We start from the raw sequence: 25,500 nt of genomic DNA, 5'->3' as shown, positions 1-25,500 counted from the left end.
ATCAGGTTATGAAAGTTACAGTGAAGCAACATTATTGTTCTGTTAATCACTGTTACATTATTTTTAAATTTTTTAAATTTTTTTTTAATTTTATCTTATTTTATATTATTCATATACACTGTTTTGCTTTTTTTTTTTTTTACTCGTGAGTTGTTTCCTACATGCCCTGTTCATTATTTTTTTTTTTTGTATGTCATGATGGTTTGGTAAAAATGTCCTTCTGTTTCCCTTATGCTATGTTCTGCACTGTGTCTCATATTAAAATATTTTTTCCTTTTTTTTATATATGATTTTTTATGAAAATTAAATGTTAGTTGGTACTTGTTATTTTGCTCGATCATCTTAGATAAACAGTTGTGTGTAACTGCATAGTACTTGTGTTATAACAAAGTTGTAACCAAATTCAGAATGTTAGATGTACCGTGTGTACCTCTACTATTTGTTGTAAAACTGTTTTTGTGACTTTACATACTGTTTCAGAAACGTTTTAACATGCCAAAGTTCATGAATATTCTTTCTTATAAATACGTCATTTACTCATAAGTCAGAATAACCTGGAGCAAGAACAACTATACAGCTAGAGATAAAGGGAGTGAGATCTTTATTATGAGTATCTGGAATACATGGGTTACAGGGTGTCATTTCATCAATATAATAAACAAATTATTTTTGTACTCAAGACCACAACAAAGTTGATTGCGGATTGGCGAAAAAGGGTAGAAGCTAACACTAGCATGATGAAGAAGTTTGAAGAATCCAGAGCAGAACTTGAGAAAGTTCTAAAAACTGCTGAAGTGTATTTCAAAGAGAAAGGAAACCCAGAGGATCTACTAAAGAAGCACACTGTAAGTACACAATTGTATGGTAACTGTACATTATCAAATAAGATATCTCTGAACTCGAGTCATAATTACACTGAAAATGGTGTTAGGGTTTCCTACAAAAGATGTTAGCCTGGGTCATAATTAATGTGTGAGAAGTATGACTCCTGTTCCCCAGATATTATGTACACAATTAGAAAGTTGTGTGACTGTGAACTATTCAAGGCTGTGTTAAAGGAACACAAACATGGAATCCTAACACTATAGTGCTAGAGTGGCTGTTTAGGTTTCTGCAACTCTCTGTGGAGTTAAAAGGTAAGTTTACTTACTTTTTCTCCTTCACCACACCAGTCTTGCCATGGCTGTCCCCACATCCAGGGCTGAGATCATCAGCTGTACTGCGCCAATCATCACTTCTTCATTGAAATGCTTTGACTCAATGCATCTCTATGGGGAGCATTCAGTGTCTCAATGCATAGCTTTGGATCTTGAGTTTGGAATCACCTCTAGTGTCCATCTGAGTGACTGCCGCTAGAGTTGTTACTAGACAACAATGTAAACACTGTGTTTTTTCTGAAAAAGCAACATTTTTATTGGTTAGCCTGCAGGGACAGGCTATAGACACCATAACCACTATATTAAGCTGTAGTGATTTTAGTGAGTATAGTGTCCCTTTAAGAGCTAGTTATTTTGAATTATTAAATGTATTGTACAGTAAAAAAAGGACTTCAAAATGAGGCACACTCATTTTATTTAAAGCAACTGATAATAATGATCATTGCACAGCAAAATATTGACCACTCAATGTTGGTATCCTATTTCACATGGCCTGTTAGTATCTCTTCTTTATTTTACTAAACGTATCTCTAAAGGAAGTGGAATGCACACATATTTTACAGAATCCATAAATCTTAACAGAGCATTATCTTAAATGAAACTTTTGGATTTAGTTAGTCTATAGCAGCATTGTTTGGGACCTTACAGTCCTCCATTGAATCAGAATTGAAAGTATTTTATTATGACTTTGGCCACCATGTTGTGGACTACATGGTCCATAATGCTCTTACAGATATAATACCGGCATCAAGGGAGATGTAGTCCAGAACATCTGGAGTGCTCAAGGTTCCCTTCCTCTGTGACTTTTAAAGAAAAAGTTAATCAAATAAATACACTTACATGTGTTGTATATCTGAGAATTGCAAGTAGCATTTAAAATTATTAATAAATAAATCAGAAGTAAGTACTCTTAGCTCCTTCAAAACTTGGAAAAAAAAATTTGACACACATTCTGCTTCTTCCACTTAGAATGTGATATTATGCTATATGCCTTTAAACTCAGACAGGTTAACATCATCTAACCAGCAACTTATTCTATCCAATGTAGCTATTTTCTTCTTACACACTGGACATTTACCACTCCTTATAAATAATTTCACTTTTTAAATAACTCATTCCAGTCTAACAATACTTTTCAGTTCTCTCCAGAGCACTGCCGTTTATGACAGAACTTGACTGAGATTCTAAGCAATACTGAATCAGTAACTAAGTTTGAAGCAATTCATACTAACATTTGATTCATGATATTTTGCCCACAAAATAAAAAAAAAAACAACAACATGTATTGTTACATTTACAGAATTAAACATACTGTATTTAATCACAATTCCATACATATGATACATAACAGTGAACTGTGTATTATTGGAAAATAATGTCTTTATTCAAGAGATCTTAATAAACTACAAGATCAAAGGTCTCAACATAAACGAGGGAGGATGGAATTAAAATGTCAGTAGCTACATATAGCAAATGCTACCTGGTTGCAAATGCTACCTGAGCCAACCCATGCATTATATGGATGATGTCACCCACCATGCAGTGTAAAAAAAATACAATCTGTCCTTGAAATAATTCTAATTACAGGTGGTCCTCACTTTACAACCTACCTGTTTTACGACGACTCGCACTTACGACCAGCTCTCTAGTGTGGGGATTCAAGGGATTTCCCACGTTAGGGAGCTGGTCTATGTTCCGGGAATTTGCCCCGAGCATAGATTAGAGGGATTCCCTGATCTGGTGCGTATGTCTACATTTCCCTGAACATAGACAAGTGCAGCAGAGCAGGGAATCCATCTAATCTATGTTCAAGGAACGTTCCCCGAACATAGATTAGAGGGATTCCCTGCTCTACTGCGCTTGTCTATGTTTGGGGAAATTTACCCGAACATAGATTTGATGGATTCCCTACTCTGCTGTGCTTGTTATGTTCGGGGAAATTTCACCGAACATAGACCTGCACTGGTGCGCATGCTCTGTAGCACATCCTCACTTACTGACCAATTTGTTTTACAACCAGGTCGTAAGAATGGAACCCAGGTCGGTAAGTGAGGAGTAGCTGTATTCATCTATCAAGCCCATGGAAAGAAATAGATATCACAGTAATTAGTCTGTTTTTGTAGTTACAAAATAATTTCATATTATTATGTTTATTTACACAGGAATTTTTTGGTCAGTTGGATCAGAAGGTTCTGAACACCTTCTTAAAAGCATGTGACGAGCTGACTGATATACTTCCTGAGCACGATCTGAAGCCACTCCAAGAAACTGTCAGGAAGCTACACAAGCAGTGGAAGGTTTGCAGAACAATCTCTGTTACATGTCAAAATGCACACTTTAAGATATTATTATTGTTAGTTATTATTAAAAGAGCAAACAAACTGTGCATATGCATTTCAAATAAACCTTTGTGATATATAAACCTAATTGTTTCTATTCATCATTACGACAGGACTTTCAGGGTGAAGCTCCCTATCATTTATTACATCTCAAAATTGACTTGGAAAAGAACAGGATTCTAACAACGGTCAAGGAAAGTAAGACGGAGTTGGCACGAGAGAATAAAATGCTTCCAGTAGATGGAAGTGAAAAGATAATTAAAGAACACAGGGTGTGTATGCGTACCATCTGTCCTTCTCACTGCCACAAGGACAGTCGTCCTTATTTTCCTTTCTCTTTTCCATTATTCTTTTCTAATTTATTAACAGGATCTTAGCCCTCGTAGTATCGTAGCACTCATAGAAACAGGGTTTGCTGTTTTTATACCTTATACAAATTCGTATATATATATATATATATAAAGACAGTATATACACACATAGATTTGTCTTTTAAATGTCAGCATTCTTTTAATTAGATTGTTAGGAAATGGAAATATTACCTCTAACACTTGTGAGACATTATGGAATTATGGGAAGGGCATTGAAATTAATTGTTAGTCCTACCATGAGATTTGACAGTGGGGTCGTTTTTTCTTTAAAATATCAGAATATATGGTGTGTATGAGTGCATCATAGAACTTCACTACGGTGCTTTATGTGATATGTGTCTACACTGGAGAAACATTTCATGTGTTCTTTAGTCTTGTTCTAAATAACTTACTCAAGTACATGAATCACTATTATATATATAATACATATCAATAGCTTACAAATTGAAGAAAATTCCTACACATGGTAACACCTCCAGCAAGACTTCTTCAGAGTAGGAGGAACCATAGAGCCAGTTAGACAGGGGCACCTGGAACGATTAATTTGGTTGACCCCATTTACCATCCCTATGTGAAGAATAAAGGGGGGCCCCAACCTGGGAACCTGCCTAGGGCCCAGAGGAATATTAATCCTACTCTGGACTTGCCATTAGTCACTTAAAATGTTAAGATTGTTGCTAATCCGGACACCTGGAACTGGCATGTATACAAGAACATTTTTGAAGGTACAAATTGTTCAACACACCTCCGGTCTGTTTAACAAATCCTTACTATTATGCACATATTGTGCACTGTCTTGAATTACATTCTGAGGTTGAAATGATGCTGATTATTTGGTACAAATATTCCAATAATAAATTGTTTTTGTCACATTCAAAGTTGCCATTATCTAATCGTCACTTCCACTGTTATATTAACTTTTGTGACTTTTGCGTGAGAGCTTACCACAGCTCTACAATCTAATATAAAAAATAGAAGCAAAAGCAATCATTTTAATTTACGTCACGCATCAGATCTTTTAAACAGCATCCAAATATCCACAGAAAATCTTCTAGAGGAGTGAGTGCAGTTGCAACTTTTTTCCCCACTATCTTTTCTTAGAAAGCAATGTCTGTGTCTCAGCTGGCACAGACCTCAGAAGAACAGTCCTTTCTATTACATATGTGATTTCATGATTAATATTTTTTATACATGTGTGCGATCGATTTATAACTGTCTGCTGAGTCTAGTTTATTGTACTTGTTGACTTAAATTTATTGTACTTGTTTTCTTTAAAATACTGTAAAAGCAGTAAGTTTTTCTATGATTTTAAAAGTATACTTACAACTTCTCACTATCAGTTTAACAAAACAATGTATTTTCTTTAACCAAGGTTGACAAAGCTAGTTTTGAAGAAAAACACAATTTTCATTTTTATTTTGTTTTATTTATAATTTTTCCTTTTCTTATTTTCTACTGTTTGTTTTATTCATTATGATCTTGTAGGCATTCTTCAGTGAGAAGGGATTCCATCAACTGTGTGAAAAAAGGTTACATTTAATTGAAGAGCTGTGTCTGAAATTACAAGACAGAGACCCTGTAAAGGGGGTGATTGAAAACTGCAAAGAATACATGAGAGATTTGAGAGCTCAGGTTGACATCACTCATCAGAATCTGATGGCGCATCCAAGCAAATGGAAGGATTATAAAAGCAGGTATAGTCTAAATTACTTAATAGCACATTTTATTTTAATTGAAGGAACAATTTAAAGGGGAATCAGCTGTACTTGTACACATAATGGCACTGTCTAGAACTGGAACCTTAAATGTGATCCTCAAGTATTGGTACAAACTATCAAATGTGCATTTGTGTTGCTGCATATGTTAAACATAGTATATGCAGAGGAAAAAAGACGAGGAACAGTAAAGGTCTTTTTGTATATTATACAGATTGTTTTTATTGCTTCTCCTTTTTTTCCTTTTTGTCACTTCTCGCTTGATATGTGAATAAAATCAACATTAAGTGACTGTCAGAATTCAGTCACAAATCAAAACGAACATACCCACCTATTGCAAAGTTTGTTTCATTCGTGGTTCAGCTACATTTCGGCTCTGAATTCGGGAATTTGAATGATCACCCAATCGGCCCAAATTAGTAATGAAACAAATATCCAAGTCTAATAAACAAACTAAAATGCAGAGACAAATCAGAAGATGATTAGAACTGTTCCTATTATTTGAAATTCCTAACTTTGTTGTTTATTGTGTTTTTTTTATTTATAGGTTAAATGATCTATCAGCGTGGGTTTTGGCAAAGGAGAAACAGCTGAAGGAAATAAAAGAGGGTGCTAAAGATGCTGCACAATACAATGTTTTAAAAGCTTCAGTAGAGGTGATTTTAAAACTGGGACAGGTGGTGGATTTAAGCCCATATGGTCATGATACAGTTACGCTGCAGCCCTGAATAATTCTACTAGTGGAAGAGCTATAAAAATGTCTCTGACAAAAAGTGGGTGAATGTGAAGTAGTTGTCATGGAAACAACAGGGTGGATTGCTCCACTTTTACAACTTGGCTCTCTAAGAGCAACACTTTTACAAATCTCCCAAAACTGAGCAGTATAGCAAGTCAATGGTGCATTGGTAATCAATTTGGATATATCTACATTACAAATTGAGACATTTGGTTAGCATGTCACTGTATTTTCCATAAGGTTTTATTATATGTTAACCTATTTATGACTCTCTCCCTGTAAAAATTAGTCTGTCATTTGAATGATCATGATAGCTGAATTGTAATCAACTCTATAGGTTAGGAATAAATGTTCTTATACATGTAACAATGACACGATGGAGGAGAAGTATGATAATCTTTTTGGACTCTAATATGTTTGTATAGATAAAATTGTTCTAGAAATGTTCTAAAATATTGTGGCTTTTCTCTGGCTATAATCCACTATTTGTCACAGAATTAAACATTTCAGAAAAGTGCACCAAATTTAGGTGGCAGGAAAAAAAGAGATGTTAAACTGAACACTATTCTGTCAGTCAAAATGGCGTAAAGGTGGATAAATCAGTTGCTTTGCATGAAAATGGCATGCATTCAAACATGACGGTTAGGAAAGATTTAATAAGTTAAACAAAAATCACAAAGAAAGGCACACAACTGTCTGCAACACTTAAACAAATCTGCTTGTAAGAGTCAAGAATGCCATGCACTGTTTAATTGTTCTCTGACATTCCATGTTCTTCAGACTTCTTGGAGAAGTCCAATTGTGATATACAGTACGTGCCCTTGAGTCCATCCTGGCCTCATAAAATGAACTATAGAAAGTGCCGTCGTCAGAAGAGAACTGTACCTCCTATCTCCTACAAAGGCTACATCAATCTGTTTTTGGCACGAAAGAGCAGCCCCATTTAATTTAATTGCCATTTCATGTATGCATTACAGAAGCTAAGGGCCAGCTGCTGTATTTTAAAATCCAAACTAAAGAACTAAAGAATATTGCGGTATAAAAAAAATGTTAATATCCATATTACAAATTATCAGTGGAACGTTTAGGATTACCTAATGCTGTTAAAGGTGTTAGATGCAGATATTTAAGGAATCTTATCTACTTTAGGGAATCAAGCAAGATGTGATCATACAAGAAGCAAACCTCAGTTACCTGATAGATAGGCTTAACATTCTTACTGAGATATCAGCCGAATCCGAGGTGAAGGAGCAGAATAAGGAGCTGTCCAGGCTTTCAACGACTTTTAAAGGCGTTGTAGATCTATTAATTGAGGTAAGATACATTGCACTTCTAATGTAAAGCAAATTGTGTACACGGTGTGTGGTAACAACATGAGTTGGTGATCCAATATGGGAGATCCCTGACATTCACCTTGGCAATAGTGCAATATTAACCACTAGGTGACTGTTAGGTAATGACATAAGGACAGGGCCCCTAGAACCATGAATTTGCATGCTCACATTCACCGTATTTATGTGAAGTATGAAGGGGGGAGGGTGAAACCTGTAAACTACCAAAGGCCAGAATGATGCTGTATCTGTCACTGTTAGTATTGGCAATCCCTGCAATCCCTATGAAATACAAATACCTTTATCTTACCACATAACTGTAGTTGGTGTCTGAAAGCATCATGCTCACATGATTGTTAGTGTTCCAGTTGCAGTAACACTAGCTCCTGATGAAACTATAGATTTGACTCCTAGCGATCTTTCATCCTTTCCCATCTCAATAAGAGATGTAGCATTATGAAGTTGGGAAATTAAAACATATTGCATAGATTATATTCTGTGGTATTACACTAGAAAATGAAAGTGAAGGGGATTTATTAAACATTTAATGATTCAAAATAAACTTTGATTTTGTGGTCATTTTGTTTGTTAACTGCAGTTATATTATAGCCTTTGTCTTTATACTTGTTCATCCATTTAACAGGCTGAGAAACTTCTTTATTCTGTTGGTGACTGTGTACAATACAAAGAAGAAGTGAAAAATGTGTTAAATGAGCTCATTTCTAGTTCTAAAGATGCCCAATGTGAAGCTGAGAAAATACTGGACACCGAAAGCCTTGCAGAGGCTCAAGGATTGCTCCTGCATTACCAGGTATATCATGAACCATGTTGTTTCAAGTCTGGAGGTTCCTTAACCCGGGGACCTGGCTTCATTGTCATCAAATGCACAGGACTATTCACTAAAATTAGCACTCAAAGTGTATTAAAAGGTCAAAATAGCCAAATTGGGAAAATCCTGTAAGTGAGGTATGCTCTACATTTAGCAACTCTGGTAGTTTTAGGTCAAAATAGGTGAATTGGAAAAAAACATAATCTCAAGTATTTTTTCAGTTTAGTAATCTTGGGAAGTTTGCAATTCCCTGGTAAAATGTTACCAAGTTAGAGTATAGCGAAAAACCTTTTTATCTCAATAGGTGGAGCTGTGAATTTAACAATTAACGTAAACTATCTACTAAAAAGATGAGCAAACCATCACTAGTGAGCAATGTGCTAACCTGTCAGATAATGATCATATCACTTGTGGTGCTTTATTTCAAACCAACTGATTCATATTGTATAGGGAGATCCCATACTACCAAAACAGCTGATGTGTTGAGGCATAAACTTCACAAGACTTCTAAATGTGTCCATTGATATCTGGCACCAATACGTGAGCAGCAGATATTTTAGTCCTGCAAGTTGGGGCCTCCATGGTTTGGATGTGTTGTTCCAGCACATTTGGAGTGCTCTTTACAGCTATAACCTCTGAATATCTGCTCCCAGTAAGTTTTTTTTTTTTTTACCAGTTTGTGGGTGAAAACTGTTACTGGGAGCAGAAATTCTGAGGTTATACCTGTAAAGAGCGCCTTTAGTCTGAGCCTGCTTACTAATAGGCTCAGCAACATATGAGTTTGCCCAGTTGGTTTTTGTTTATTATACTTTGTTTTAATATACTACACTATGGTCTGTGTTTTATGTTCTATTGCTGATCATAAGTTAATGTACCTACTACCGTCAAGATTTCTAGTGGTCCAGGCACTCCTTGGTTCAAGACAGGTACTATTTTAGGAACCACAACAGCAACCTTTCAACCCCAAAATAAGTCACCTGTTTTGTTGAAGGGTGATAAGGTTGGAGAAACTGAAGCAAGTAAAAATAAGATGAAGAAATAGGATGTTGTGTACTTCAATTATTGTATTACATAAAATATTATTTCACAAACATCCTGACAACTACAGTAAATTACATTTGGATTAACTTGCACATGTTTTTTTTCGGATCACAATGTATTTGCTTGCTAGTCAGCTTTTCGGACAACAAGGATATATTAATTTTCACCTTCAATTAATAAGAATTATCAAAATTATAAAAAAGCTGATAAAATTGCTAAAGCTTATTATCTAAGGTGCTAATATAAAATGATCTAATAGAATACTAAATATGTTTAGCTAATACTGAATTACAAAGTGAAACCATTTGGAAAATAGAGGGAAGAAAATCGAAAATTTATGCAATTGATGAGAATAAAAAAATGATGCAATATGTAACTTCATAAAGCATATTTATAAAAAAACGACATGTCCTATTTTGATTCTAGCAAAACATAGCAAAGATACAGACAAAGAAGCAGGATGTTCAGCTCCAGATAGCTCGAGCTAAGGAACTTCAAGAGGAAAGAGGTCTAGCTCCCTCAGCTCAAGAAGACTTAGAAGGTATGCAAGCCGAACTGGATACAGTGGAAAAAGAAATGGTGGAACAGGAAGGGGAATTGAAGGTAAGAGACTGTTTGACTTTGTTACTTATAGACATGTGACCCACAATGGGTGCCTGGCTGCTGTCTTATTAACCCTTACACTACTATTTGTTTCAGTGCAACAATTAAATTTTTATGAGACTTACAATTTGGATATTAATTCCTGAGCCATTCTTGATTTATTGCAAGTACTTTTTAGGGCCAATTAAATGCATCAGAATCAATTCTAAGGCAAATTGTTACATTACAGCGCATAATCAACCTAGTGGCCCACATGTTTAATTTTCTTTAAAATTGCCCTGACACCTAACAAATAATATTCTCAAAATTGGCCTTTACAAATTCAGAACCTTATGAATAATATTGTGTCTGTTCCTTCTGTTTCTTGCCTCCAAATTAATGTTCTCATTCCCCTAAACTCTAGCTGTCCATCTTGCATGCACAGTTAAAGGGAATTTTAATACAATCCCCAAAGCTGTAGCTACTGGGTTTTTTCTCCATCTACTGGATAGTTTTGGTAAGGCACCTTACTCTGCTCTACTCCTTTGCAAAGTTTTGAACTCTTATGTTGTTTTTTTCTCTGTTTAATTTTGTTGATTATTTTGCAGTTTCTCCATCTTTACATGCATTGTCTGTTGTTTCTTGCACTTGCATTCTTCTCACCCTAACACTTTTTGCACCTAAACTTCCATAATACTTTTATGCATATAAGAATATTTGTTCATGTTTTTTGCTATTTTTGTCCCCTCCCCCCTATTTCATTAGGTCACAATAAACAAATGGGAGCAGATAGATGTTGGTAAAGAAGCCATAGCACAGTATCTGAAGCAGGTTGCTCCTACTCTTGAAAGGCCTCTGAACTTTGGGACTTTAGAGAATTTGTCATTAGAGCTTCAACAGACAAAGGTAAGATGTAATTAGCGTTTTAGCACTTAGAACAGGGCTCAGTGCGGTTGGTGTTATACATTAATGTTAGCAACTAGTGATAGCCAAGTAAGTAAAGATTGTACCGCCTACTTTAGAGTCATGTCAACTGCAAATCTTCTCCACTAGGGACCAACCCACATGTTGTATAATATGGACTGCAGACTGCATGTACTAGAGATGAATATTACTTTTATTTAAAAAATAAGTAATATATTTCTATAGATAATTAGAAAAGATTTATCAAGGTGTGAAAATATAAGTATGTTTTCATATTTCACAGATTTAAGATTTTTAACTTAAATCCTTCACTCACTATTTTCATGAAATCTCATTGTAAGAAATTACTCCTTGTTAACCAAAAAAAAAAAAATGTGCGCACTTCTTCAATCATATAGGATGTTTGTAAGAAAAATGAAGCCACCTCGGTTCAGGCTGCAAGCCTTGTCCAGCAATCATCTGAGATAAAGCTTGGATCAAAAGGCAAGCAATTACTTCAAGAGCAAACTAAATCCATTGAGGAGAAGGTCATAACTGTCAAAGAATCCCTTGAAGAAAAGTAGGTTCCTTGTTTGCTCTTTTTATTGTGGTTTAAACACTAACTTTTTTTTAAAGATGAAATCAGGCAAGATAATCAGAAACATGCAGCATACATTTAAGATTATTGAATAGGTATCCCTTATTAGTAATAGGAAATGTCCTTGGAGTTTATTGCTGTCATGGTAACATAATTCTGTGTGTGAGAGAATAAAAAATGGTCTTCTACGGATGCGTGAGGAAGGTGGATTGTTTTGGGTCTTTCTGCCTATGCGCTTATAACAACTAGGATATATTTCTAGTTGGAAATTAGTCTATACATTAATACGGGCAAGTGGAAATTCAGCTCTGGCGAGTAGAAATTAATTCCTGATGTGTAACCATTGGACAACCAACTGAATGTCAGATGTTGGCTGCTATTTGAAAACAGAAACCTATTGCAAACATGGGAGTGGTATCAGCACTCATCAGATGTGTGTTTGACAATACAGTGGGGCTGTTATAGACATCACAGATATCCATAGCTACAATTTAAATCCCACCCATGCTATGTGAGTATGTCAAATGGTGCATGATGTACAGCCTGCATACCCAAAAAACATCTGGCTCCTTAGATATACACTCTACTCTAAAGTGTCAATTTCAGAGAATATTTTCAGAGTTTACTAGGGTTAATAATGATGCGCAGGTTAGTACAAACTTAGGCATGTGTTTATAGCAGCAAGCATGTATTATTTCATCTTAAAGGTTATTACACACCGCGTAAACCAAAAAACTTTCATGCAAAAATGCCAAAAACAGACTTTGGCATTTTTGCATGACAGTTTTTTGGTCTAAGCGCTGCGTAATTAGTTTTTAAAATAAATAATAAATGCTGTACTATATATTTGATCAAATGTCGTGCAAATGCTACTATGAACACGTGCCACAGTGTTATATTGGCCATGGGACACCGCATTGAAATCTAAAGATTGCACAAAGCGATTAAATGATGGTGAGCACACCTTTGTGTTCTGAATAAATTTAGTTAAACTAATTTCCAAAATTGTGGTGAATTCACTGACCCAGATAAATGTGTACATGCCCATACACAGTCTGCATTTTCTCTGGGGCACAACAAGAATGAACTAATTTACCTACTAGCATATAAATTAAAATAGGAAAGGAAAAAAAGTATAAAGAATCTAAAACTTTTAAAATGTAGCATGTGCTAAAATTTGATGCCACCTCTCTTTGCCTAGGGATACCCCTCCACTATCCACTCATTAGGTGGATACTAGAGGTAGTAACTGGGGTAGTGCTGCACAATGTATACTACCACTCCCGAAAACTACCATTCAGTTTCTGCACTCTCTGCACTGAGAATCTGAACTTTCCTCATTGAGATACATTGATTTAATACATCTCTATGAGGAGAAGCTGACGTGCCAGGGCTGTGTTTGTCTTGTGCATCCTTGACAGTCTCAGCCAATTTAATGCCTTCCTATGTGAAAGCATTATGAATGGCTCAGAGAATCACTTCTGGTGATGTCAGCCAAGCAGGCAGATCAGGGGCAGAGGCAGACTTCAATACAAGTAAGATTTCACTATATTTAGGGGGACAAGGAGGAGCCAGTGGGCTACATGGTGCTTTTAACGCTATAGGGTCAGGAATACATGTTTGTGTTTTTGACCCTACAGTGTTTTTTCTGGATAATGAACACCAGTTAACTTAGTTCTTAAACTTTATTGGGATTGGGAATTAAGTGTGTTCATTAATGTGATTCTTGTTTTCTTTGTTATTTGAAGTATTAGCAAAATGGAAACAGTGAAGTTGAAATGGGAGGCATTTGACCAGGATTTTGAAACTCACTCAAACTGGATTTTGGAAAAAGAAAATGAAGTAACGGAGCTGGAGTCAACTGCTACTCATCCAGAAGCACAAGTTAATCGAATAAAGGTATGAAAAAACAAGGTTATATATACTTTGGATCTGTAACATTTACACTATCAGCCTACAGACTGAGTATGTGAACTGTACTAATTTGTACCAAGCAGACTGCCATCTTGGAACGGATAAGATTTTATAACAAAAATGTAAATATCCAAAATGCTTGGCCCAGTTCTTATATAAAACCATAAATATGTACATTGTCCAGAAATGCATACCTCCCAAGTGTCCCTATTTAGGAGGAACAGTCCCAATTTTGGAGCCGCATATTGTTGGTGTGTCTGAGCCCCACAGCAATAATACTTCCAATAAATATGTTTAGAAATCAGTCTGTGTTATTAAGATACATTGCTCTTGGTCTAAATTACATTTTAGTTCCATAAAATGTTATCAGTAAGTCACCTACATTTTCTCCCTGGCCACACACCCCACTCACACCCCTAAAATTAAAGTACCCCTCTTTCACAATTGAAATGTTGGAAGGTATGGATATGTGCTCTTATCGCTACTTTTTCGTAGGAAATCATCAAGGAGCTAGAAAGTAAAACCAATGAGATCACAAATCTTGAAGCAAAAAGCCAGTCATTTGCTGGATTTATCACCTCTGCAGAAATGGCGCGTATCAATGCCCGACTATCACAAATGGTTAAACATTGGGATACACTCAAAGATCATGCCCATCAAATGGAAGAAAGCATCATGGGAAATGCAGTACAACATCAGAAATTTGAGGACACCTTCAAACAGGTATATTAATATACAGAACTTAGACGCATTTTATTGGAATTACACAGGAAAACTTTTGCATAATATTTTTGAAATTAAATCTTTGAGTAAAAAGGCATTGTATAATAATTAATAGCTAAGAAGTATTTAAATTTTTTAATGATGCATTATTTGATCTACTGAAACTGCTCACAATTGCCTTTTTGAGAAATTAATATTTATTATTATTATTATTATTATTATTATTATTATTATTATGTTATTTATGTAGCGCCATCAAATTCCGCAGCGCTAATTTTGTTATTTTAGCACTATACAGATAAATGCTTTACAGATTTACTTACTTTGTGCTTGGGCAGCTAGGTTTAGGTGCAGGATGTTAGGTGAGTTTAGATTAAAATTTACAGTTAAGCATGCTGAGGTTTGGAGATAGAGCAGTTAAAGAAAATCTTTCATATTACCAGTACTTTATTATTATTGAAAAGAAAAGAATACATGGCTTATAGTCTATGTATGTATTATTTTTTTTATTATACATACTTTGTAACTACCGTATATTTCTTTTTTAAGTATATCTCTTGGCTCAACTTTTCTCTATGGAAACTGTCATTTTTTAAGACCTTTTAATTAGTTTTTGATTAAACTTGAAAGAAGTATAGAAGTATAAGTACTGTAACATTGCTGGGTATTAACAGCTTTCCCTTTCCTTTTCAAATATATTAAACTGTTGTATTTATTGTTTAGGTGCAGAGCTCTCTGTCTGATTTTGAAGCTGTGTTAAACAAGCCTGTTAATAACTGCTCATCTGCAGCGGAAACTTACCGTGTTCTCCATTCACATCAGGTATAATTGGAACACTGAAAATAGCCAGAAACTCATTATCCCCATGCAGGTCTCTTACAAGTTTTAGTTCACCTGTGCCATTACAGAGCGAAATTATACTATTTGCAAAATAAACACTTTGAAAAAATGAGAAGGCCGAGAATAGTTTGCGTGTTCATATGTAAATACAGAGACGTGTAAAAAGAGTAATATTGGGACAAACTTCTAAAAAGCAAGCAATCTGCATGAACATTCTCGTGGTTTCCATGGTGACTGTTCCTCTTTTACAACTGTGTTGCAGAACAGCTCTTTATATAAAATCCTCTGTTTAACTGTAATCTAAATGAAAAATTGAAGTGAATATTTAGCCGTAGAGCAGTTAGCAAGGCATTGGGGTATACTGACTAAACACTACATTTTGGTGAGTTGAAAACATAATTTCAGAATTTAGATTAAAACAGACAAGTTGTGACAATAGTTGAGTTGAGTTTCAGTATCTACGTTTAAATATGTTTGTTTTGTTTTATTTAACAATAACCAGGATCTCTGTCACGGTGTCGATTTGTTGATGAACAGCCTACATTCTCTGGCTGCTAGTGCCCGCAATCTCTCTAAGAAGGATCAAGCTACGCAAGACACTTTAAGCTTGCAGCGACGACATGAGGCTCTCACAGCACAAGCTAAAGAAAGGCATGCCTTGCTGGAAAACCTCTTAGCGCAGTGGCAGAGGTAAGTGAGTCCAGAGAGCAGGGTAGTAAAGCAACAGCTGTGTATAATGTTTATTAAACATGATATGATGTGATAAACATTTCTTAAATGATAAACATTAAACCTGCCAATTTGCATATCATGTGCAAAGTGGTTGCAACGTAACTGTAAATCGGTGATTCATCTTGCCTTTTCTCCATAGGCAAACTGATTGCTTCTAACTAGGTAACAGAGTTTGTATAGGAAGGGTTCATGAAAGTATCCAGATGCAGGTCACAAAGTCAGTATGAAATAAAAAAAATTCAGATTTAGATATGTATAGCACACGTTTACTAACAAATTCTGTGCACTATAGTTACTAATCCCATGCACTTAAATGGCCCCATAAAAGTGGCTGTGTAGGTAAAACCCATCGAGACAGTCCCAAAACAATACACCCATAGTGAAATTCTGTGATCTGACTTTAGCAACAGCTGTTAGCAATACCTAAAACCCAAACAGCAAAAAAATTGCAGTTGCCAGCTCACATTTTACAATGGAAATCTTGAAATTGCGATTTTCAAGAAATTATCCAGACAAAATCTAAACACTTGTACATTCTGTTATAATATACTTTGTTCTTTTTTTTTTTTTACATTTAGACAAGAGAAGGAATTATCATCCTTTGTGACTTGGTTAGATAGAAGTGAAATATTGATCCGCTCAGAAGAAGACCAATTTCCAGCGGATAGAGCGAAGCTCGAGGCAAAATTAAAGTCTATCCAGGTAGGTTTTTTTCTTACATAATCTATTAGCAAATATCCACACTGATGATTCTGGGACATGCCTACATCTAAAGTGAATAGTTCAGCAAGGCTTTACATATGGTAGATGTACAATGCACCTCAACAACATTAGTTCTTAACTGTTTGCATCATGGACTTTACAAATGAAAGAGAACATTGCTATCTGTTTGAAAATCATGGTCTACTCTTTGGTACTAAGTATTATATATATAAAAAAAAAAAAAAAAAAACATCCTGATACTTTGCTGGACCACTTGGACCCACCGAAACCTGCAGCATCCATTTAGATGCTTTATAATGCTGTTGATCACATTTATTACATATTCACATTGGTTGTGCCATCACATATTGCCTGATTTGCTTAACTTGCAGCATAAGGTTTATCATTTAAAATCTGTGTTTTATGTCTCTGGGCACTAAAATCAGGATCTACAGGCTGAGCTGCCAGCCCAAACACTTCGATACACAGGACTAGTCCAGTTGTGGGAATCTCTGTATACTTCCACTCCCGAAAAAAATGTCATGGAAATGAAAGACAAAAAGGAGAAACTGTCTCTAAGATGGAATGGATTACCACAAGCTATTTCAGAAAGGTCAGTGTCTTTTGTATTTATTATTTTCCAGAAATATCATGTAAGTGATGGAATTGTCTGTAGGTAGCCCTAATTTAAGGCACATGCCACTATTTTTTATATATGTATTTTCCTAAAAGTACACATGCCTAAATGTATTGATTGTTTCCGCAATAACACACTTATAGTAGATAAAATCTACCGTCTGAAGGGAAAATAACTAGAACTATTATGCTATTTTTTAAATTTTAAAAAGAATACGTACATAATAAACATTATTTTTTTTTATATATAGTTCAAGAATATGACCCAAAATTAGTCAATCATTTCTATCTCCTCTTCCCATACATCATCAGTGTAATTGAGAGTTTATCCTGTTACCATTCTCTTCATACAGTGATCAGGTACACAGGCGAGGACAAGTCAAGAACATCATTTCTAATAATTTTGTACAAAACATTCACACTTTTTTTGTTGGTGCCATAAAATGTCTTTAAAATGCAAGCATCCCATTTTCTTTGCAATATCCAATTTTAGCTCCATACACAGAAGATTTTCTGCAAACAAACATTGGAATATAAAAACCGCGTTCATTCAACATCTACTACTTAAGAACTATTATTTGTGATTCCAGAATTTGTGCGTCCTCTGCACGCTTAGTGATAATTTCTGTTATAATTGTAGTTTTTTGTGGTAGTGTCTCCCTTGAGCATCTTCTAGCAATCAAATGTTTTTTGTTTTATTATTAGAAATTGTGATTTAATAGGCATGAATTTCATTAGTAACCATCACTTTGTCCATTTGTGTTTTCCAGAGTACATTTTATGGAATCGTTACTCGAGGAACACCAGAAACTTAATGTTATGTTACTTGAATTGTCTCACTGGATCAACAAATTCCTGAAAGAACTTCACAGTTCTGCTGAAATAAACACTTCTGACTATCAAACATCAAAAAGTCTTAACACGGTAAAATCTTTATATAATTTTTTTTTTTTATTGCATAAAATATTACCAATTAGTGAGGTCTCATAATGTGTTTAAAATAGAGTGATTTACACAGCACAATCATTTTATGTTTTTTTAAAATAGCTTTAAAAAATCAGACTAAACATATATTACCAGCTTCCAGCACCTTTGAGTTTTTGCTATGCAAGATCTAATGTCAATATTTTACTCCTATATTGACTTATGTAACTTATTTATGAATTGTATCTGTCATATTTATCTGTGTTACCCAAAGAAGTTTCCAAAGATAAGTACGTGTAAATGCTTAGGTCTCAATTTAATTGTATAGACCAAAACTGCTGAATCATTTTTTTTCAAATTTCAGCTGGATTTAATGCCAGAGAAAATTCAAGCAGCTAAACTCAATAAATGGTTTAGCTGCTAAAAAACAAAGACACCCCCCCCCCCCCCACCACCACCACCAATAAATGTGTATAAAAAAAGAGGGACCTTCTGTGCCCTCATCCATGAGCATTTGGTGCGGTCTTTTTAATTTAAAAAAATGTGGGTTTATAACCTCTAGATCCTGCTACAATAGTTATGATGTTTTTGTTCTCTGGTAAAGGGCAAGCCATTTTACTATGGATTGCCACCTACCTAGGTCTCACCTAATGCCAAGTCTCCTGTCATAGCTGGCTGACCAACAATCAGCTTTTCCAGTCATTTATTGGCTGAGAATACTCAGGACAGAATTGACATTAGCCAGCATGGAAAGTTCTCAACTGGGTAGTTATGCTGCTGGAGGTGGAGGTACACCACTGGCAGTTAGCCTTATTATCTCTGTGTGCAGTGTCATATTGAAACTCTGCACTAGGCACTAGGATCACTACAAAACACTGACGTGGTCATGGTGCTTGAGTAACACTTTTACCTATACATCTACCCAAATTTAGATGGTATTTAATGAGTTTCTCATTTCACAACATATAAAATGCACATTATAAACAAAAAAAAATAATTTATATATAACTATATATACAACTATAGCTTAACATCATAAAAACTCTTAAAAATATTTTTTTCTCATTTGTGTTTTTTTTTGTCATCAGCAAAATATAACAGATTTGAAGAATCAAGAGAACGAAATACAGAAACTTGAAGAGCAGCTTCAAAGGGTTTGCTCTTTCACCCGTTCAGAAGACCACTCTATATTGAAAGGAAGGGTAGGAGACTGTCATCAGCTTTTTGAGGAAGCCATACAAATTACAGATCGACGACAAGAATCCCTGTCTAAACTGGAAGAGTTTTTACAAATCCATGCAAACTCAATGTCTGTTCTCCTTCGTTTGAAAGAGGCAGTGAATACTACAAGCAGTTTGGAGAAAGCGAAATCAGAGTCCCTTAAAAAGGAGTTAAATGATGTGGTAGAAGAAATTGACAAACTGGCAACCTTGTCTGTAGGATTGGATGTGACTTTAACCAAAGCACAGTGTCATTTGACGAGTGGTGCTTCAGGACAGAAAACATCATGCAGGGCACTTGTCAGTAACTTGAACTTAGAGCTAGAGGCAGTCCAAACATCACTTGGAGCCAAACAAAGCGAAGCAGAGGCTTTTGGAGCTTTGTGGAACTCGTTCATTGACGGTCGAGACAAGCTCCTTAAGAGTATAGAGAAGATTGAAGAAAAAGCAGACACGTTAAAATTGAAAGAACCAACGCTTCCAGCAATTCAGCAAAGGTAATAATTGAACTGTGTGAATTATTTATATATTACATAATAGATGACACTAAAAGGAACGTTTAGTTAATAAATGTAAGATTCTGTGTGTTTCTGCACAATATTTCTCATTTTCAGTAGTAGTAGTTGTAAATACACTAACCAAAATTATAAACGCAACACTTGTTTTTGCCCCCATTTGTCATGAGCTGAACTCAAAGATCTAAGGCTTTTTCTATGTCCTATTTCTCTCAAATATTGTTCACAAATCTGTCTAAATCTGTGTTAGTGAGCACTTCTCCTTTGCCGAGATAATCCATCACCCTCACAGGTGTGGCATATCAAGATGCTGATTAGACAGCATGATTATTGCACAGGTGTGCCTTAGGCTGGCCACAATAAAAGGCCACTCTAAAATGTGCAAATTGCATATTTGAGAGAAATAGGCTTTTTGTGTACATAGAAAAAGTCTTAGATCTTTGAGTTTAGCTCATGAAAAAGGGGGGCAAAAACAAAAGTGTTGCGTTTATCATTTTGTTCAGTGTAGTTGTAGTAAAAAAACCTTCCAACTCAGTCTAGTACCTTTTTGAACTCTTACTGCCGCTTTTGAAAGTTTACTACTGCTTCTAAACACGATTGACATATTTTGGTCTGTAGCTTTAATTATTTGTGTACTATTTTATCACTGGAGGCTTACATTTTTCAAAGAACTGGAAGAAGAAATTAATTCTTATCAACACGAGAAGCAATGGCTCATGGACAAAGCAAAGCAGATAGCTGAGAAGGACTTTTCTCGAGCTAAAGATGCAGATTCAGAGTTGAGTGGCTTACAAATTACATGGGAGGATACACAAAAGCTAATTACTGAAAGGTAAGTATTATTTTTCTTATTTAGAATAACTGTACTTTAGTGTACTATTGAAAATGGACAGTTTCTAAGCAACTTACTCATTTGGCACATCTGAACATCTATAGTAAGTGAAATGGAACTGTAGAGAAATACATACAAATAAGGTAAGGAGTCTACCTAACAAGCATAGACTCCCTCCCACCTTACTAGAATTACCTCTTATTTTACATAATGCAGAGATAATAGCAAAAAAAGTATATATATCATAATTCAAAACTTTATTTAAACAAGAACCTACTAAAGATTAAAATACAATAGACAGAGAGAACTGTATAGAGAGGGATGAAGGAAATGTCTCATAAAAATAATGTAATATGAAAAGTATGGAAAAATCCTTACAAAGAAACCTAAATGTGTATAGTTTAGTCTGGGTAGGGCAGTAAACCCAATGTACCCACGATATTAATTACACGACAGACAGAGTCACATAGTCTGTATACTGCAGTAGGTGACGAGGTAGTGGAAATAGCCAAGATGAATTAAAGCCCCTAGAAATAGCCGAGATGAAAGGGAGCTCCTTTGTGTGCCGATGCACTTATTCTTTTGATCCATACTCTTCATATTACATTATATTTACGAGACATTTCCTTCATCCCTCTCTATACGGTTCTATTGTCTATTGTATTTTAATCTTTAATCTCTATACAGTTCTCTCTGTCTATTGTATTTTAATCTTTAATAGGTTCTTGTTTAAAGAAAGTTTTGAATTATGATATATATACTTTTTGTCGCCATCACCTCTAAATAATGTAACCTAAGAGGTAATTCTAGTAAGGTGGGAGTCTATGCTTGTTAGGTAGACTCCTTCCCTTATTTGTATTTATTTCTCTGTTGTATTTAATCTGGGTTATGCCCATGTTACCTCTCTGACCACACTTAACACCACATATTAGGTTCTAGCTGATATCGTTGTCTCTCTATCTTTTGGAAATGGAACTGTAATAAACAAGTTCATGCTGACCTATTCACTCACGCTACTGAAAAATGCAAATGTTGTAGATTTTGGATTTTTTTTTAAATTTTCAACATTTTTATTAGATTACTGATGCAGTGATATGCAATATATAATTTTCTTGTAAATAAAACAAATATAATCAATATAATCAATAATAGTAATGTTAGTATGTACTACAGGGACTGTGTCTCATATAGGATGTAGATAGTAAGTAGGGAAAAAGTTATAATGAAATGATTTGTTTCTATAACAGCCAAGAACAGTGCTTGCACCTTATTAATCTCATGGGAGAATATCAGGAGCTGAGATCCACAGTTACTAAATTTATAGAAAGTGCTGAAAACATGATAACAATCAAGTCAACTTTTAAAGATCAGGAAGATATCCGACGCACCATAGCAAAGGTAAAAAATCTGGAGAAGTGGTTCTTGACCATGCGTATAAACTTGGGAGGAATAATTTATAAAAACATTGTTTGATCAAATTCTGAAAGCGGAGCAATGACTCCTGGCTAACGAGGTTATGGCAGTGAAAGGTATTAGACATTTTAAGAATTTGCTTTCAGATGAAGACATGCACATAATAAAGGAGAAATTCATGATCCGTTATTTTTTCTAGCTTGAATTGAACTCACAACAGTACATAGCTAACAACAAACCCTACACTGGGTTCTGAACACTTGGTTATACCCTCAACTCTTTTTTTGTGAACGTGGAGTTCACTTGTTAGATCCATGCGAACCTGACACATCATGGACATATAAATGAAGGAGATCTCACATATTCTGTTCATGGATTCCTCTTTCCCATTTCTCCCTACCATTTTCACACTTCTACCTTAAATCATTCCTTTGCCAATTCTAATTTCCCCTCCTACCTTTATGTTACCCATATTCTTCTTAATTTGGTGTCAGATTGAAAAGAAAAAATACACAAAGGAACAGTTAGAGAGTAAAGTAGATGAAAAATAAAGGGGGGAAAAAGTGTCTAAAAGGGGAGAAGGAAAAGAAAAGCTTTGCAAATTAAGATGTTTCCATCTAGATAGAAATCCATGAAGCAAATATTTGATTATCTATTATAAAACCCTACTCTTTGTCAATTTACAGACGTTCCTTTTTAAAAAAATAAATACAAATCTGATTGATTACTAAGTGAAGCAATCAGAAAATCATGTTTTGACTAATTGGTCCACTTTTAGTATTTTGCCCCAATATTTCTTTTTGAGTTATCTTATTAAATTAAAGCATCAGTCAGATTTCAATATTTCTGTTGTAGATACAAGATGGTCTAAAATATTGTGTTGGGTAAATGTTGTTGTGATTTTTAACCTTAGCACTGTTTTTTTGTTTTCTGTGCAGCATGAATCTGCAAAGAGTGATCTGAATGAGAACCAGAAGGCCCTTGATGAGTTCACAAACAAAAGTAAACACTTGCTGGTGGAGCTAAAGAGAATTAATGGCTGTGACACCCGACCATTGAAGGAGGATATGGAAAACATTTTGGATCAGTGGCTTGATGTAGGAAAACTGAACTTAAAAATAAACTCTTTATTGGTTGTTATAAAATATTATACAGACTATCTGGTACCCCAGGAGGAAAATTTCTAAAGCATAATCATCTTCATTTATCTCAAATTCTTTTGTACTATAATGAGAGCTATTCATTATTGCAGAACTTTCATTATGATTGTATCACAATACAGTTGAACAATTATTTACTTGGAAATGTAATTGCCCCCACATAATATATGTGCATTTTGCCACTGCGTCTATTACACATCTAAAATTAAGGCTATAAATAGTTTCAAACCGTGGAGAATTTACCCTAGTCACATTTGCTTGGACATTTTTATCATATTCATTCTTTGTCATATTACTGATTCCGTTTTAAAAGTGCTTGGAAAAGGTTTGATGATAAGTGGGTCTCTCCTTGGCACCCAGAGACTTCCCCACTTGCAATCATAATGCACACAATACGTTTTACTACAGCAGGCGTATGTGTTTATTGTGTACTGACTAACACTCCTATTGGTGTAATGAAATAGGTGCTGGAAAGAATAGATGACAACTTGGAAAGGCTAAGTGTGAGCCTGGCTTTATGGGAAGATGTGCTGGGCATTAATGATGAAATTGAACAATGGTCCAGCAGTTCTATATCTGAGATGAGTGAAAATATCACCAACCTGAACAGCAGTCAGCGAATGAAAGCTTGCCTCGAGGATTTCCAGGTCAGTTGCATTCTAGGAGAGAGAAGTGAATTACACCAAAGAGCAATAGGAAACTCATAACCTGTTCACCCAAGCCAATTAGGCATGCATCTATTTTTAGACAATGGAAGATTACAGGCAGGGCCAGTGCAAGGATTTTTGGGTACACAGGTGAAGATGCATTTTGCCGCCCCCATCTACACCCCCCCAAAAAAAATCTTCATCTTAACCACGCTTCTGTGCTTCTTACCCCCTCTTTTAAATGTGTTACCCCCTTTAGTGTATCTTATCCCCTATTTTTCCCCATTGTGTTTCTTACACCTCCCTTGTGTATCTCTTACAACCCCTCTTGTGTGTCTCTTATCCCCCTCTTTAAAAATTTTAACTAAGGCAGCTGTCTTCCATCGACATCTATGTGATATGTGCTATTCAATTAAGTGAGATACACATATGTAACCCTATATTGTGATAGAATGTAGTTTTTTTCAGAAGTAGTTTTAATGTTGCCCCCGTTATAAAACCTACCCAGATCCCCTGGAAACACTATATAATTTAGTTTTGCGCCAAAGAAAATTTATTACCGAAAAAGTAAAATATACATTTTTTTTGACAATCTTTATTTTCAAGAATTTGAAAATAATTTGAAAGAATTATAGTGGTAAAAGGAAACAAGTGAACATGATACAATGCATCTCTATAAGGAGATGCTGAGTGGTGTTTTGCCTGTGCATGTGCAATAGCCTCCCAATGCTCCTGTGGGAAAGCATTGGGTTGGCTGAGAACATGAAGATTGATGACCCCAGCCATGGAGGCATGAAGCAAGTTCACCTTTTCCATGCCATCTAAGAGAGGGCGGGGAGCTTAATAATTAATTTAACTCTGTAGTGTTAAAAATTCAATCAGCACATCTCTCTGTTTAATGAATAAATCATTTTTATGAATTTTTTTAATACCTGAAAGCTGGGTTAGCGATGCAGGTAAGGTGGATATTTTTTCAACTTACATTACATTTGTCCAAGTTTGGCAAGTAGTTTTTTAAACATAGTTCTCAATTCTAAACTGACTTGATGCAATGACATAGGCGCCAAACTTTTACTAAATAATATTATTCCATCAGCTACAAGTAATTGTAAAATAGTGCTCACTGTTAAAGTTAGTGGTTAAATGTTTCTAAACAGCATTCGCATGTCGAATTAGTTATTTTAGAAACTAAATTTACAAAAAATAATTTTACAGAATAATAATTACTTATCCAACAATCATTTGATGATTACAGTTAGAGAATTGTATAACGTAGAAAATGAATTCACCTTAGTTTATCTGTAGCTTTCTAATTAACACTATTTAGTCATCAAACTGTTAAATGAATAATTGTTTCCAGACTTGTTAGTTTAAATGCAGTATTAAACAGTCACTTCTTTGGAACATTCCACTCGATTTGAGTACTGCAGAGTTGGAATTGAGGTTTGGCCAGAAATCAAAGTATTTCTGGAAAACGTTCTAACTCGGTGCTTTGTTTTTACACTCTGCTCTCCATTTTCTCTCCGAACCATTCAGACTGAAGTCACAAACAAAGGGCAGAAGCTGGATGAATTTCATTCAAAGGTTTATGAGCTAAAAGAACTTACCAAGAGTCAGGAACCTCCGGCTGAGCTCCAGGT

At 35.1% G+C, this 25,500-nt stretch overlaps 1 protein-coding gene across 1 annotated transcript in view; it reads left to right on the top strand.

The window, feature by feature from the left end:
* SYNE1 (spectrin repeat containing nuclear envelope protein 1) overlaps positions 1-25,500 on the top strand; it is a 389,325-nt gene that overhangs the window by 149,992 nt on the left and 213,833 nt on the right. Inside the window, exons 21-43 of the mRNA XM_063443606.1 lie at positions 681-845; positions 3,320-3,454; positions 3,610-3,768; positions 5,353-5,561; positions 6,130-6,238; positions 7,468-7,632; positions 8,293-8,460; positions 9,946-10,122; positions 10,867-11,007; positions 11,424-11,584; positions 13,351-13,501; positions 14,012-14,239; positions 14,963-15,061; positions 15,582-15,769; positions 16,390-16,513; positions 16,960-17,126; positions 17,920-18,073; positions 19,162-19,790; positions 20,461-20,640; positions 21,888-22,038; positions 22,992-23,150; positions 23,678-23,860; positions 25,397-25,498. Coding sequence (XP_063299676.1) covers positions 681-845; positions 3,320-3,454; positions 3,610-3,768; positions 5,353-5,561; positions 6,130-6,238; positions 7,468-7,632; positions 8,293-8,460; positions 9,946-10,122; positions 10,867-11,007; positions 11,424-11,584; positions 13,351-13,501; positions 14,012-14,239; positions 14,963-15,061; positions 15,582-15,769; positions 16,390-16,513; positions 16,960-17,126; positions 17,920-18,073; positions 19,162-19,790; positions 20,461-20,640; positions 21,888-22,038; positions 22,992-23,150; positions 23,678-23,860; positions 25,397-25,498 — 4,104 coding nt within the window. The remainder of the gene's footprint in view (positions 1-680; positions 846-3,319; positions 3,455-3,609; positions 3,769-5,352; positions 5,562-6,129; positions 6,239-7,467; positions 7,633-8,292; positions 8,461-9,945; positions 10,123-10,866; positions 11,008-11,423; positions 11,585-13,350; positions 13,502-14,011; positions 14,240-14,962; positions 15,062-15,581; positions 15,770-16,389; positions 16,514-16,959; positions 17,127-17,919; positions 18,074-19,161; positions 19,791-20,460; positions 20,641-21,887; positions 22,039-22,991; positions 23,151-23,677; positions 23,861-25,396; positions 25,499-25,500) is intronic.

This window comes from Pelobates fuscus, chromosome 2 (genome assembly GCF_036172605.1).
Source record: "Pelobates fuscus isolate aPelFus1 chromosome 2, aPelFus1.pri, whole genome shotgun sequence".
NCBI classification, from domain to species: Eukaryota; Metazoa; Chordata; class Amphibia; order Anura; family Pelobatidae; genus Pelobates; species Pelobates fuscus.
The sequence above is the reverse complement of the archived record's forward strand: the minus strand, read 5'-3'. Positions and strand labels throughout refer to the sequence as shown.